Here is a 16,628-nt window from a genome sequence, read left to right as displayed (position 1 = left end):
ACTAGGCTGGGTGTTGCCAGGTGCTGTAACCCCGGATGTCAACCCCTCCCCCCAGTGGCGGAACTAGAAAAAAAGGGCCACCCCGCAAAAAAAATTTTTTAGGCCCCCCCATATATATATATATATATATATATATATATATATATATAATATATATATATATATATATATATATATATATATATATATATATACATACAATCACAAAATACGAACATAGGATACTCATTGCTGTCCTGTTCGGGATTTGAAAAACATCAATTAAAAAAAATGTCAACATCATGTCATGTGTGTAAGTGCATTAGTGTGTTTTGAGAAAATCAGTTTTAATTAATTTTTGATAGAAGCCCTTTTATCATCCTGTCGGTCAAAATAATATAAAATATGAAAGCTTTGTATAAGTAATGGTGTCTCGTGTTATGTTTATTTTTATGTTTTTTCTTGTAGTTATTATATTAATGTTTAAAATATTATTGATTTAATACATTTCAATACATTTCCCTTTTATACAATATTATTCTTTAGTAGTTACTTATAAAAAATAATAATTAAGAGAAGTAATTGCTTTTTAATTTGTTTAGTACAAATCTATTAAAAGGAGCTTATGATCACCCCTATTTGACTATTTTTTTAAAAAGGGAAATAAGTCATGGAAGTGGTTTGAACATTTGCTTATCTTTGATAAGTTTAATTGTAGGAGAAAGACTCGGCTTTTAAAGTTGTTTAAAAACAATGGGAAAAAGAAGAAACAAGAGCGTGGGGTGGTGTCTATAGAATAAAGATAATCCAAACGCAGCTACGGTAATTTTTTACAAAACAACCATCAAGTCAAAAATGAAAGAAAATTTACTTTTTTTTAACTATAAAAAAAATTTATTATGGTCGGCTCTGGGCCCCTAAATGGCGTGGGCCCCCCCCCGCATTGCGGGGTCTGGCGGCACTGTAGTTCCGCCCCTGCCTCCCCCTCTACTAACGGTTATATGTATGGTAGACTAAAGTTAAAAACCGTTACGTGCCACCCCTATCCCTGGCGGTATTATCATTGGCTATTAAATGATGAATATACTTAAATAAGCTATTAAACTAAGTTGAAAAAAGCCGCCTTTCTATTAAAATAGCTTTATTTATTTATTTATTTTGTCCCCCCCCCCCCAGCCCCCACCTTAAGCGGTGTCACTCGGTCCCTCGGTGCGGTCCGCATCCCCGCACCCCGCCTTGTGACGTTTTTTGACATATGTAAGACAAGATTAAAAAACAAGGAACAAGTTTAAAAGTAACGTTTAAAATAAAGGCTATATAGTCATATAGGCTATTATATATATATATATATATATATATATATATATATATATATATATATATATATATATATATATATATATATATATATATATATATGTATATATATATATATGTATATATGTATATGTATATATGTATATATATATATATGTATACAGGGGCGTAGCGAGGGAGGGCGGGGGGTGCGGACCGCACCGGGTGACACCATTTAGGGGAGTGACACCAAGGCAAAAAATAGCAAAATATATAGAGAAAAACTTGAGGGGGGGTGCAAATCGATAGTTTGAGGGGGGGGGGGTGCAAATCGAAAACTTGAAAGTTTGTCCCCGGGGAGGGTCGCTACGCCTCTGGGGGGTGACACCATTAAGTGCCGCACCGGGTGACACCCGACCTCGCTACGCCTCTGTATGTATATATATATATATATCCTACACACATATCTATTATATATTTATATAAATGCCTATATATAGGCTATATATAAATTATATATATATATATATATATATATATATATATATATATATATATATATAATTTATATATAGCCTATATATATAGCCTATATATATATATATATATATATATATATATATATATATATATATATATATATATATATATATATATATATATATATATATATATATATATATATATATATTTAGGCGTATATAATTTAGGGCAAAGATGTGCGTTATAAATAGTTCGAAAACAAAAATATTAAACTTATTCAAATTTTAATAAAAATTATGTGCTGACTTTTGGTCGGACCGACAAATTGGATCGGCCCCTTAACAAACGATCACACACCAACTCATTTTGGATGCGCTGTAGTATAGTGCATGAAAGGAGTCTGACGATACATTGGTATTTCAATATGGTCACGTACAGTATCGTCTTTTTAAAAAAAAAAGCTTTTGACTAATTAATTTTTATATAGGCCCTATGGCTCCTTTCTGCTCCCGGAGACAATGGATGCACCAAGAGAAGTGAAATTCTATCCAGTCGTACTGTCGTGCACATAGGAATCATATAAAAATGTTATAGGTTAACCATGCATCGACATTGCCGTTTATAGTTCAAAAGAATGTTATTAGGCATTACGCCTTTGCTACTGATTCGGTTTGAGAAGCTTCAAATGAAATATTGTTGATTGTGTCGCCGAAGGAGTTTTTAAAATATCGGCAAGGCAGCAGTTGTCAGATTAAGAGTTTTTTTTCTCCTAGTTTGGTTGCTGTCACCAGCAAACGAGGGTCATCCCGGGAATTCGAATTCGGGACTTCTCTGGTTAGCAATTGTGCGCTCTTACACTGGTTAACTATTAACCGACGGTCGACTGCCCCCCCCCCCCTGCACCTATTTCGGGAATTGGCGACTCAGTAGTTCTGCCGCTTCATCGATATTGTGACAGAGCAGCCCATTATATAGGCCTGCTCATGCAGTACAAAGGGTCCCACAAGCCATGACCACATGCAGACAGTATCGTCGGTAAATCGAAACATTTTCATCTTTAAAATATCACTTTTAAAAATTCGGGAATTAATTTATGTTTAAAAATTAACCAAAGCTAATGTGGTGATAGTATGAGAAGACATCTTACTTATCAGCCGGGTATCACTGTGTCGGGAATAACAACGGGAGAAATGAAAAAGCCCACACGCACATTAGAACATTTTCTGAAAAATTAAAAAAAAAAAAATTAATGACATCAGCTAATGAAAAAAAAGTGGAAAATCACATTTTCCTACGTTTGAAGGTATAGGCCTACAATAAACATTGAACATTTTGTTCTTATTTAGTTTTTTTTTTCTTTTTTCCCCCCCGTTCTGTTTCCTGGATTTTTTTGTCAAAAAAGTTGTTAGGAACAGAAACTTTGAAAAATCTGGTAGTGTAGAAACGGTCGCCATTGTTTGATGGCAAATATTTCTTTGTTGATAGATACATTTCGGTCGAAATAGTTTCAATGTTTACTTATTTGGTGATAAAACTCGGCTAATTTTATAACTCGAACAAAATGAGCTTTAAATCCAAAGGTAAACAACGTTATATATCATACATTGTTCAGAGTACTAACGTTTTCTTAAGTAACCTACATCGATGAAATGATGAGTCGATCATTCACTCAGAATCGGAATGGACATGATGATTGTTAAAAAAATGGAAGAAACTGACGGACTGCGCAATAACGCAGTAAAAAGACAAAAAACCCATTAAAAAACACATCTAGATCTAGTCTAGGCATACAGGTGGCAGAAGTCTACTTCTCAACTTAAGTGTTATTTGTTGCTCAGACAGCAGCAGCAGAGTAGTTGATGTCGGTAAAACTCCATTTTAGTATATTTTATTCTCCGCTTCTTGTTTACCTCCAGTTGAGCGTATTTTATTATAACAACCGAAACACACCAAAACATTAGGTAAACATGATTTATTTATTTGTATTGTATTTTTGTTTTAACAAATGAATAAAAAAAACAAAGAGACTGACTTTGTTTTGGATTTTGATAATTTACTTTTGTCAAAACTTGAGAAAAATCCAAATTTAGAATATTGAATATGCAATGTTAGTGTGTCAGTTAGAATGTTCATGGCAATGGGTGAAGTACGTAAAGTTGTAAACGTAACTCACAATTGCAAGGCGGTTAAGTTTGTATTGTTACAAGTATCTTCCAGGCATGATACTATAAATAAACATTAGGCCTAATGAACTTACAATGACCCCAAAAGTGAGGCCAACACAATTTCAAACAGCTATTGCCCGAGCTATGACGTATGCTGATAATTAAAGTAAATGTGAACTCACGGTGAACCCGCGACCGTGTAAGGATTTTTCTCCCGCTGACGATCACACGATATTTAATTGGAACAGTTCTAATGCTTTTTTATGGTTTTTTTTTACCTTTTCTAATTAAAAATCACATTCATAAAAAAATTAGTAGATCTAGTGTTTTCCTAACGTTTTTGTGTGTTTCGGTTGTGTTTATAATAAAATACGCTCAACTAGAGGTGAACATGAAGCCGGGAATAAAATACGCTAAAATGGAGTTTTACCGTTGATGTCTGTCAATGTCTGATGAGATGAGTATATCAGTATGAGAATCAGCAGTCATGTAGCTTTTTAAACATTTTTTATGCAGCGACTGTCACTGACTAATCTCTATTTGGCTGCGGCTATTAGATCTAGTAATTCACTACAAAACAAATAGCCCTCAGAAGACTATTCGTACTCTGATCAATTAGAGCAAGGCATTTTTCTGTGATTCTTATATAAATTTATTATTTATGCAATATGTTCTATTATGTACTATGTAGAACTAATGTTTTTAGATCTAACCCGAATGAATAACCCTAAGGCCTAACCTTAGCCCTAACCTAATGCCTAGCCTAACCGCAATGCCTAACCCAAAACCTACTAATCCCTAATGCTAAACCCCTAGACCCGAAAGTAAATTAGAGAAAAAAAGCTAAATACAACCCATGCTGCGAAAACAAAGTACCAGTACTTGATGCTCAACCACTTCGACCTTGTCAAACAGTTATAAAATTGTCGAAAAGTAGTCTCATAGGCAAGATAATAAAAAAAAATATGCATGCATGGATAAATTTAAAAATAAATTTGATTGGTCCGATAAAAATAGCGAACTATGAATAGGCTTCTGAAAGCTATTTGCAGTTAACTACAAATAGACACTTTCGATTATTTTGTTGTATTTTAACATGTAGTTCATCTTTATAACTGAAGTAACATCTGCTACCACTAGTTGGGCCTACATTTTAGTTTTGGGTTTACTTTTAGAGTGAATAAAAACTATTGAAGCGTCTTGCTAAATTTTCAAATTTCATGTGACCAACACCCCTTAGGGTATAGGGTTTTTGTAATTGGTAAAGTCAGGAAGTAGGCTAATATAATAATAATAATATTGAGTGATACATACTATCTTTCACTGCCATTGATACTCTTTTTGCATTTCAAAGAGTTTTTCCTTCTCACAGTTTAAAAACTAATATTGACCCAGCTCAGATCTAGTAATTTTTTAAAGAAGAAATTGCAGTTTCAAATATGTTTTTCAATTTGGGGGTGAACTAGGCAGACACGTGAATCATTAAGGGGGGGGGGTGGCTAGCATGCAATTTCTAACCATAGTCTCAAGTTTAATCAAAAGTGTAGAATCTGTAGATAATTCCTGAGTTCACCCAGTAAAATAATGGTGGCAAGGCCTCATGCCCAGAAATAGTTGGGACTGCTTCATCTGACCATCTGGACTTGGATAATATTTAGAATCAATCCTTTGAATCCTTGGCAAATAGAGCCCCCAGCGTGGCTTCAACCAATGAGTTAAGTTTTTAAATGTAAATTCAAAACAGTATAATAAACTATCTAATTTAAATTGGTCAGTCCACATATCACGCATGCATAGTGTTGCGTGTTTGCCTTAACCTAAACCATTAATTGGCTAATTTATTAAATAATGAGATTAAACATTTCCTGTAGGCCTATAATTTTGTTATTACATATTTTTATTATTAAAATGGCTAATATTGTGTTTAAGAGTTGTGTGACATCAACCGCCAACTCAAACACAGAAAAAGCTGGTGCTTGATTGAGACACTGAAAATCTCATAGTTTTTTTTTTAAATTTTTACTGTAACTACTTTTACTTCATACCTATTCAAGTAAAAAAAAAATAGTTTTTTTGGTATAAGAATTTTAAAAAATAATATAGGCTTGTCTCAAACAAATTATTACCAGTGTTTTAATGTTGCATAAAAAAAGAATACAAGTTTGTCATTCTCTCTTAATCTTACAAAACTTTGAAAACCTGATGTTTTATCATCTAAGCAGTTAACATAGATTGCAGAGCAAGTTACTAGTTATTGTAAGACATGTAGTTCATAATTAACCAGTCTAATCCTTGCTGCAAGTTTTCAGCTAACAGCTGATTTTTAAAAGATTCAACATTAGACTCTTTCTAAGACATAGGCGTAAATTATATCATAAAATACACAGGTGGTAGGCTGGTGGTTAGTTCATAGTATTATATTATTTTATCATCATTTTATAGAGTGGGAGTGTGTGGTATAGAGTACTGAATATATAGCACTGCTTCTTATTTTCTTTAATCTTACTGACATTTTTTTGTGTGCTAACTGTGGATAACTGAATGAGTTGACACATCTGGCCTACTTTTTATTCTCTCGTTTTTATGTACATTTATATATTAAAATGTATTTTATATAATTCTGTTTTAAATGTGAATTTAAAAAAAATAATAGTGCTGTTAAAAAGTTTCTAATTATTTCACAGTTGTGGAGGGCGAAAATGTCCTGGATGATATTTTAGATGACTGTCATGGTGGAGATGACTTTTCTTCTGAAATGAATGAGGATTCAGGTATATAAAATTTTATTAAAGTTACTATGTAATACAAGTATTGTTAATATGTACAGTGCTTTTTTGTAATAAAAAATAGGTGCCGGTACTCAGTGGTGGAATGCCTAACTTTTAACTACCTGTTAGCACCTCGATGCAAGCTAAATCACAACTGCAAAGATACTAAATGTCTAAAACAGTTTTATTTTATAATTAACCAATAATTAAAAATACAAGAAAAGTAATACATTTTTCCCCCACATTGAAAAAGGTGCCAGTACTCCGTACCTCACCAAGATATATATATATATATATATATATATATATATATATATATATATATATATATATATATATATATATATATATATATATATATATATATATATATATATATATATCAATAAAACAAGAATTCGAACTTTTTGATTAAGATATTCAATCAAGAAGTTTGCAGAGAGGATTAAAAAGGCCTTCAACAACAGTAAATAAGCAGTTTGATGCCAGATCAAAAATCATGAAAACTTCTACTGGTCAGGGCAAATTAAATGGTGACTCTCAAGGTAAAAAAAATTATTTCCTATATTATATATCTTACTTTTGTGCCAAACTATCCTTTTCAACTTAAAGAGTTAAAACATTTAATTCAACAAATGTTTAGTTAAAAACCAGCTTATTTTTAATCATTACCGTAAATTATTTATGCAGTGGCCTTTTGTTTTTGGCTTTACAATTTTTAGAGATATTTGTTATTTTACCTTACAAAAAAATTTTTGCCTGTTTTTTACTGCTTTTAAGTACAAATGTTCCTTTTTTTAAAGGCTGTATAAAATGTCAGCTGGACATTATGTTGATGTATGTTGATATAATTCCAGGTAACTATATTTTTCTGTATTGTTTTCTAGATTTAGAGGATTCAGAAGATGATGAAGATGAAGAAGAAGATGAGGATGATGATGATGAAGATGAGGAGGATGAAGAAGAGGATGGTGATGAGGAAGGAGATGAAGAGGAAGAGGATGATGATGAAGAAGATGAGGAAGAGGAGGAAGAAGATGAGGAGCAGCCTGATGGTGTTAAAAAGGAAAAGTTAGATTTAAGTGCTAATTCTGAAGAAGGCAATACAGAACCAGGTAGCCTTTGAACTTTTAAAGAGAAAATAATTTAAACAATTTATGTATATATTATTTCTTAGACCAATTTATACTACATCACTCACTAAATCAAATCACTTTACTTCTAGTCATTGTTTAGTTTCATTATTCAGTGTACTCAAATGAGAATAAAAATGTCTGATTATGAATTAAAATATATAGATCTGTTAAAATTGTTATTTTTCTTTTTTTTAATTATTCTTTATGTTGAGTTATATTACCTCTACAATAGTAAACATTTAAAATATGTTGGAATAAATTAGGCGACAAAGTAGATAGGAAGCGTCAAAGGGGTATCTCTCCAATTGAATGGGACAGAAGAAGTGAAGGTTCCAAGAACAAGGCCAAAGAAGAAAGTTTAGGAGATTTAGGTGATAGTTCATCAAAAGATTGCAAAAGTAGAGACAAAGAGGAGGATAGACGTAAGATAAAACTATAAACATCTTTGCTTTTTTAATATTCAGCCAGTGTACCAATTTTTTTTAATACTCAACTTCAGTCAAATGAAAACGTTAATTTTGTTGTCTTTAACAGAATACTGGTCCAAGTTAAAGTATCTTATGAGAGGAGCCCGCTTCTTTTTAGTGAAAAGTAATAATCATGAAAATGTTGCATTAGCTAAAGCAAAAGGTGTTTGGTCAACCCCACCACAAAATGAAGCTCGATTCAATCAAGCTTTTAGGGTAAATATTTTTTTGTATTTGTAAAAATACTTTAAAAAATTCAGTTGTTGAGTGCAACTTGTCATTTTAGATTTTCAATATTTCCTTCACATGTAGTTATTCAAAACTAATATTTTTTAATATTTCTGTTTAGGAATGTGACAATGTAATACTCATATTTTCTGTGAAAGAAAGTGGAAAATTTCAAGGTAATAATTTAATAGATTAATGTAATCTCAATCAGTATTTGTAATAATATAATGAACTTGAAATCTCTATCCATAAAAGGATTTGCACGTTTGGCTGAGGAGTCCACTAAAGATCATCCCTCTATACGCTGGGTTTTGCCCCCTGGAATGACTTCACGTGCATTAAGTGGTGTATTCAAACTTGATTGGATTACAAGGTAAATAATAACTTACTTATGGTATTTGTTATTCAGTTGCTTTGTTTCACAGTCAATACTCAAAGTTCAAATTTTGCAGAAGAGATCTTGAGTTTCCCAAAACTAATCATTTGTTCAACATTTGGAATGATAACAAAAGAGTAAAAATTGGCAGAGATGGTCAGGCAAGTGTCTTGTTTTTTTAAAAACTATAATACATAAGTTTTTTTTTTTAAATTAATATTGACTCATTTGGATTTTTTCTTTTAAAATTGTTTATTACATTTTTTGAAAACTCCATTTACTTGTTCAAAATACCTTGTAAACTTGTCAATACTTCTTGCAGGAAATAGAGCCAAGGTGTGGAGAGAGTCTTTGCAAATTGTTCCCAGCAGATGAAAATCTTGACATAGCAGACATTGTACGGAAAGCAAGGAAAGGTCACAGTCAACCAGCAGAACGAGATCTCAGGGAAAGAGCACCACGTGTTTTGGGCCCTAGGAGGCCAGCTATGCCTCCTGGGCCTGAGTTTTCCAGGTTAGGAGCCTGATAAGCTGGTTTCTACCTGTCGTGAAATATGATGAACTGTTGTGAAAAGCTTAGGCTATGATTTGATAAAATCATCTGCTTGGCTGTTAGTTTCCAACTGCCAATACAATGCTGCAGTGTACTGCAGTCTCGTTCAGTACGAAGAAGTCGTAGAATTCTCCTGTGAATTTCTGCTGTGTTAATTATATTCATAGAAAGTGAAGCTAAAAGCTATGGTACATACTAAGTAAAGAATAATTCTTTCACAAATAAAAATATATAATTGTTGGACTATTTAAAATTAAGCAAAAGTTTTATACTATAACTGTGAGGTAAAATTAATTTCAATTTAAAAAAAAATGGTCTGTCCCCTTCTCTTCTTAGTTATCTAAATACTAGACAAGAATTTTTTTTCTTCAAGGATTATTGGAATGAGAGATTTTAAATTGCACTGGATGATTTTTTTCTGACATCGGATCTCTCCTTTTTAAAATGTTGTGATTGGACTGTTCTGGACTATTCTGTGTTGTTTGAGGACATCTTAAGCTAACTGGACTTGACTAGAATTATCAATTTATGAATTTCAGTACGATAGGTAAACACCATTATTCTTAGGTAAATGATTATCACAAAACAGCCTTTTGCTTTAAAAAGGGGGAAAATGTTTCACACGTTTATATCTTGTCAGCCTCATGCACTAGATAAAGCTTTGTTAAATGTCCGCATTTTTCGTTGTGAGAAATTTCGTGTACTCCGAAATCTTAGGTGATGCTCTTATCTACAGTGGAGTTTTAATAAAAATTAAAGGGCTCTACTTTCAATGTAGACGACATAACGGGACTAAATTCTTGGACATTGTGAAAGGATTTTTGTTCCCTCAATACTTGTTCAAGATAAAGGACTTATCTAATGAACTTCTGTGGTTTAAATGGAAAAGAAATTTAATGGACATTTAAATAAATATTGGACACTTTTTTAATTCACAAAGTTCACTAACATCAGTTGAACTGGAAATTATGGTGTGTATTACAGGTCAGGACTTTCCATTTAGTTGAAATATTCAAACTTTGATGCAAAGTTTTAAGGTATATATTTTTTTTAATATTTACAAGATAGTGAAAAATGGACATGGTTTGGGTCTAGAGCGTTTCTTTGTTCAAATCGACTAGTCAATGAAAATTTTAAAAATTTTAAAAGGACTCAGATTCAGAATAAGCGGTGAATTAAAGGACACTTTCAAAATATGGTCGTGTAATTAAGGGATCCATCAGTTGATTCCCTGGTATTGGACTGAAAAATTTATTCTAATTCGAAAAGGAGTAATTTCAAGTACTTACGTGCTGTTTGGATGGTATGCTTAGCACTGTGGTATGATTATTGTTTGTTCAGCTTCTACATTTTTGTCTTCTACTGTTTAAATTATTTTATGAGTGTTTTGTGTTTTCAAAATGTCTTTGTCCTGTCTTGTGTTGATCCTCTGCTTAGCATTAGTTGATCATCATCTCATTGATCTTCATCTCACTCATACATTTTGAATGGATACACTTGCTTTCCGTATAGTTTAAATATGCACTAAAGGAATTTTATATTTTTCTGATTCTGTCTGCTTTAAAAAAAATTACATCATTCATATAGTTATATTTTAAAAAATGAACTATTTCTTTTTAATAAAGTATCAGCTAGCCTTGGAAGTTAAAGACTGGCAACCAAGCATTTTTATAATTAATTAAAATTTGTCATAGTATTTCATCCCCATCCTCATTGTGCATACTCATTATATATTTGTCATCAAATTTACCCCTTGCCCCTATGTTGCTCATCATCAAATCCTATGCCTATTTTTTAGAATCACTTTTAAAAAAAAGTAACAAAAAATATATTTAAGTTCTTTATGACCCTTATACATTATTTTCCTTTATATATATATATATATATATATATATATATATATAAATATATATATATATATATATATATATATATATATATATATATATATATATATATATATATATATATATATATATATATATATATGCTTAATACAACTTTGTTCATAAATCAGCATAAGAGGCAACAATGTATTATCACTGAATTCCCATTTTGTGTTTTTCTCAGTATACCTTGTCATTACAGAACTACTTAACATCTAGTATTGAAAATATGGTTTAATTTATGTGGGCCACTTTGTTTGCTCATGCAGTTTTAGACACAAGCATTCATGCAATCACAAACCCATCATGGTATATAAAAACATTTCAATATAAATTACACGCAAAAGTCTCTGTCAATAATGTATTTTGGTTTTAATCTTATGTATTAGCTTACAGGATATTTGCATTTTTTTTTTTAATTATTCAAACAGATTTTATTTAATAGTTCAAACTTGATTTAACATTTATTAAAATTTTATTGCAATTTTTTGATGAATCCAATTTTTCCCTGTTTTATTTTGACTTCCAGTTATTTCATCGTAATTGCAAACTAATAATTTTAATTCTCTAATGAAAGCCCATTTCACATTGAATTATTTATTTTTACTAATATTAGAAGACGACAAAGTAGGGATGAATTTTTTGAAGGGCCCAATCCAAGACCATCTAAACGAAGTCGTGGCAACTATGACAGAGAGCGTAAGTATTATACTTTTGAAAGCTTTATACTTTTGAAAGCTTTATACTTTTGTTTATAGTTTACTTTATAGTTTTGAAAAAGTTTGAGAAAATTTGTTAAAAATATTAATTCTAAGGGCATTTTAACTTTAGAAATATGTTAATTTTGAAGGTAAAACATTTTTTTGACCTGACATTAAAATACTTAAATGTTTTGACCTATAAGAAATCCGACATTGCAAAGCCAAAATTTCACCAATTTATTTTAACTTGCGTAATGATTTTCTTTCTTAACCACTCAGTTTTTTAATGAATGATACTGATACTCATTTTACTTTTTAACATGCTTACAAATAATTTAATGCTTTGTTCAAGTTGTTTTAAATTTTTTTAAAGTATTATTTGCAAGTTTATTTTGTTATTGCAGCTTTCTACAAAGATCGCAGAATGGAAAGGTGTGATTTTACATAAACATTTTATTTAATTATTTTTGAGATAACTTGGCATATGTAGTTGAAAGTAGTCTGAACTTTTAAAATAAACTGGTTCTAATTAGTTTTTTTTTTGCTAACATCTTTTGCTAAAGATAAATAAAGGATATAATATGTTGTTGACACTTTTTTCCTTGCATTTCAGGTCACCAAGATATGCAGGGGTGAGAAGAGACACTTTTATAAATGGGGTATGTTAGGGGAACTAACAAAAAAACATAGAAGAAATTTTCTGTAAATATTCTCAATGGTCAATTAATGAAAAGGACACCAATTTTAAAAAAAAAAACAACAATCCTATAAATAGCTTATCATTCCCACTTACAACTCTTTGTACTTTTCTAATTTGCTACTTGAAAACTCAAAATCTTTTTGCTGCTGAATGGATTGCGCCTTTTAACTGTATTGAATGATAACTTTGTCTGTAGCTATGTTGTGCATACATTTTGTTACTCAAATGCATGATTTATGTTTTGACATACCTTGACATTGCTGAAAAATTGTCTGAATCGCTGGCTAAATAATTAGTTTCAATTTTTGAGATGTCTGTAACACATGAATGGTTTTGATCCTCAATTTCAAATAATCAGCAGTTATCGAATATGTAAAATTTAGTGCATAGTTAACATTATGAATAAAAAAATTATTAGAGGTATGTTTAAAGAAGAATTTTATCATTACAAACACAATACTAAATGTATAACACAGCTTACTTTTAAACTATTTGTTATGGGTGTTTGTAACAGGGAAATATAGCATTTAGTCCCTAGATCCTCATTAAAAAAGGTATTTGTTCCTTAACATTTTTAATTTAAAAATTCATTTATACTAACTAATAATATAATGTATTTTGTTCTCATCAAATTAAACTATTTTCGGAATGGATTTCGGAAGAATTATTTTAAATTTATGTAAATGAAACAAGTAAGTAAGTAATATACTTGTTAAATTAATTAAAAGTTATGCCTGAAGACAAGACAAGAGAAAAAGTCGAATGAAGGCATGAGTAAGTTGTTCTTTCTTTCAGTCATATTCTGACTACATGAGAGAATTTAACCAAAGACCACCTCCACCGCACCCAATGGCACAGTTTGGTCCTGTAAGTTGAACAACTTGTTTTGAAATGGTTCTTTATTTGTGCACTTTAACTATCCACATCACTAATAACAAAAAATAATCTTCAAAAATAAATAGTAACATTTTTAACAATTACAGTAATTTTGTAAATTACTTAATGAAATTGTTTGATAATCATTTTTTGTTATGTTTTTTTGTTTTTCATAAGTAATTTTATTAGAAGAACTAGTTTAATTTAAAATCTGCTTTATTACATCTTGTGTGGGCTTTTACAAATCCTGGATGGTTTAAGATGTTTTAAAAATCTCAATAATTGTTGTCAAACTATTTTATACTCTACCCAATTAAAATACCTTTAAGCAAATTACTTCTAATTGTATTTATTAAAGTCCTATTACAATAATTCAAAATTAATTTTAATGACTCCTGTTTAAGTATTTACCATCCCAAAGTAAACTTCTGCAGCCCATTGCACTTGTTTAGCTATCAGCACCTTCCATTACCTGAGGCAAACAGGCTTCACAATTAATATTAATGCTGAGTTGCCACGAGGGTCAATGATTTATTAACAACTAGTTAAAACGTTTTTTCAATTTGTAAAAGCTTTAAAGGATAAAAATAATGATATGACTATTATTAATGCAATACAATCACACTCCCAAGTTTAAATTAATAAGCATTTTAACTATTACTTTTTAATGATATGTTTTCCTGACTTATGTTTGGTTTTTAAAACCCTGTTTGTTATTTCTAGAATAATATTGGGCAAATTATTTGTATAGTTGTATTTGTATATTCCCAAAATGTAATAAAAAAAATGAAGCAGCCATATGTGGAGATGTGTTGATTATTTTTGTTAAAAAAAAGACCACTTTAATAACCAAATTTAATCAATTTCGTTGTATACACATCTCTTTTCAAGTTCTTTAAACAGATTAAATATATTGAAATAGGAGTATCTATTACTTGGTAATGAAAGTAAATGAAAATTATGAATTAGACTGTTTTGTTAACTCACTATTTTTGGAGGTAAAATGAGTAGTAGCTGTTAAAAGTTTTCCCAACATTTAAGCATGTTTGATAATGTCACTACTACATTGTTATATTTTATTCAGCCACCTGGATTTTTTGAGCAAGGTGGTTTTGGTCCTCAGTTTGAAAGACCACCACGAGGAAATTATCCTATGGGACCCAGTGACTTTGGCACAAGTAGAAATGGAGACTCAAGCAGCAAACGTTCTGTAAGCTTGTCTACATGTTTTTCTCTCATTGCTAGGGTTCTTACTTTATTAGGGTTGATCTGTTTTGCTTAATTGTTTGATAATTTAAATAATCAAGTTGATTTATATGAGTAGTTTAAGTTTAAAATAGAATTTCAAACTTTTCCTTCAGTATGAGAGAGATGTGGATGATTTTCTACGACGAACTACACATGGACTCAATTCTAAGCATAGAAGTAGGGAGGAAAGGAGGAGTGAGAGAGATCATGAACGTGTGCGTGACAGAGGCAGGGAACATGACAGGGAACACAGAAGTGACAGAGAATATGATAGAAGGGACCATGAAAGAGAGAGGGAACGTGAGAGGACCAACAGGCATCATAGAGAGCGGCGATGATCATTTTTTTCCCAGAGATTTTTATACTTTTGCATTTCATTTGTCATAGCAGTCATTAAATTCGCCTCTCATCTTTTACTTTTGTACATAAAATTGGGTTAAAATTCCACGTTATTGTATCAAAACATTAGCCTGAGCCTATAATTGTAAAAAATAGAATACTTGCTCACATGGTTTATCAGTGAAGGATACACATTAAATTTCTTTTACATAAAACAAATACAGGTGCCACATGTGAAATGACCAGGGCCCAATGAAGGATGATATTCTTTACCAAGCTTTAATGCTCATGAATCTGGTAACAGGTCTCACAATAGTCACGATTGTTAACATCTATGCATTGAAACTTAACAGGGAAATTGCTTGTGAAAGAGTTGGACATGCATACTTCCCCAACTTACCTTCCTACAAAAACTTAGACCCCTTACAGCTTCAACAACATGTTCACCCCACCAACATGTCGACACCCAACTTTTAAATGGGAAGTGAATGCTATTGTGTATTGCCACTCTCTAATTGTGTCAAATGTTTGACACAATCTACACAACTAGGCCTAAACACCAGTCCTCTATCTCTACCTGTTTCCAAGTTAGATCTGAGCTTCTAAAAATGTATTTTCATCAATGTTATCAATAGCATGGACTGAAATAATACTTACTTAAATTTAAAAAAAAAAAAACCAGTTAGAGCGTTTACCATTTTTATAACTATGAAAGGGCACAAAAGACTCCATTTAAATTAGATGGGATTAACTTTCCACTCTAGATGTCACATAGAGGTGTATATATGTTTCTTGTAGAAATGTCATACATTATTCTTCTTAAAATAGTGTCAGTTGTTGAAAGTAGATACAATAGCAGAGTTGACTACTTGTACAATTTTATTTCTTTGTAATACTAAGATTTTCAGCAGTTTCAGTATTCTTTTTCTATAGCATTTTCAAGTAATAAATTATATATTAAGGCGGTCAAGGCATTGCCAGAAAGGTCAATGGTTAACTTACTTTGAAAATATTTGTGGGTGGTAGGCAGCCCTACTGAAGGTTAACCTTGTTTTATGACAGCATAGAAGATATTTTTTTATATGAATATTGTCATCTTGTATTAGGAAAAAATAGAATGGATGGGATGCTAAAGTTGTTTGTCTTTTATAAGACTGTACATATTGTTTTATCAATGTAAAATTCATTTTTCATTTATTACAGTATCTTAGCATTCAAGTGCTGTTGTTGACATTATTTGTTTTATGTAAATTATCCATACAATAAATAATAGTTGTGCTATTATTTAGTGGGATTTAATTTATTACTAACAAACCATACAAGCGTTATCAACTGAAGAGTTTACATATTCTCTGTTAAAATTTTCCTTGTTAATTTTACATTATTCACCCCCACATAATAAGTAAACATACTGGGGCAACAGCAAAA

General features: G+C 31.0%; 1 protein-coding gene across 2 annotated transcripts; it reads left to right on the top strand.

The window, feature by feature from the left end:
- Nucleotides 1–3,195: 3,195 nt before the first annotated feature.
- LOC131930368 (YTH domain-containing protein 1) lies at nucleotides 3,196–15,856 on the top strand. 2 transcript variants are annotated; one of them, XM_059286825.1, is made up of 16 exons: nucleotides 3,196–3,338; nucleotides 6,608–6,694; nucleotides 7,108–7,236; nucleotides 7,579–7,806; nucleotides 8,091–8,249; nucleotides 8,362–8,510; nucleotides 8,644–8,698; nucleotides 8,778–8,895; nucleotides 8,975–9,059; nucleotides 9,221–9,411; nucleotides 11,953–12,035; nucleotides 12,442–12,469; nucleotides 12,651–12,669; nucleotides 13,533–13,604; nucleotides 14,698–14,823; nucleotides 14,975–15,856. In XM_059286825.1, exons 1-16 carry the CDS (start codon nucleotides 3,320–3,322, stop codon nucleotides 15,197–15,199), a joined length of 1,773 nt encoding a protein of 590 aa, XP_059142808.1. In that variant the 5' UTR covers nucleotides 3,196–3,319; the 3' UTR covers nucleotides 15,200–15,856. The 2 variants fall into 2 exon arrangements, with proteins under 2 accessions (XP_059142808.1, XP_059142807.1); XM_059286824.1 differs by having other exon boundaries at nucleotides 12,651–12,696.
- Nucleotides 15,857–16,628: the final 772 nt, after the last annotated feature.

The sequence above is a fragment of the Physella acuta genome, unplaced genomic scaffold, assembly GCF_028476545.2.
Source record: "Physella acuta isolate Inbredline_101_S28 unplaced genomic scaffold, ASM2847654v3 ptg001763l, whole genome shotgun sequence".
Taxonomy (NCBI): Eukaryota; Metazoa; Mollusca; class Gastropoda; family Physidae; genus Physella; species Physella acuta.
This window is presented reverse-complemented; position numbering and strand designations above follow the sequence as displayed.

Coding starts and splice junctions, on each gene's coding strand:
- LOC131930368 (XM_059286824.1), top strand. Junction 8,250..8,361: donor AGACAAAGAGGAGGATAGAC/GTAAGATAAAAC, acceptor TGTCTTTAACAG/AATACTGGTCCAAGTTAAAG. Junction 8,699..8,777: donor AGAAAGTGGAAAATTTCAAG/GTAATAATTTAA, acceptor TATCCATAAAAG/GATTTGCACGTTTGGCTGAG.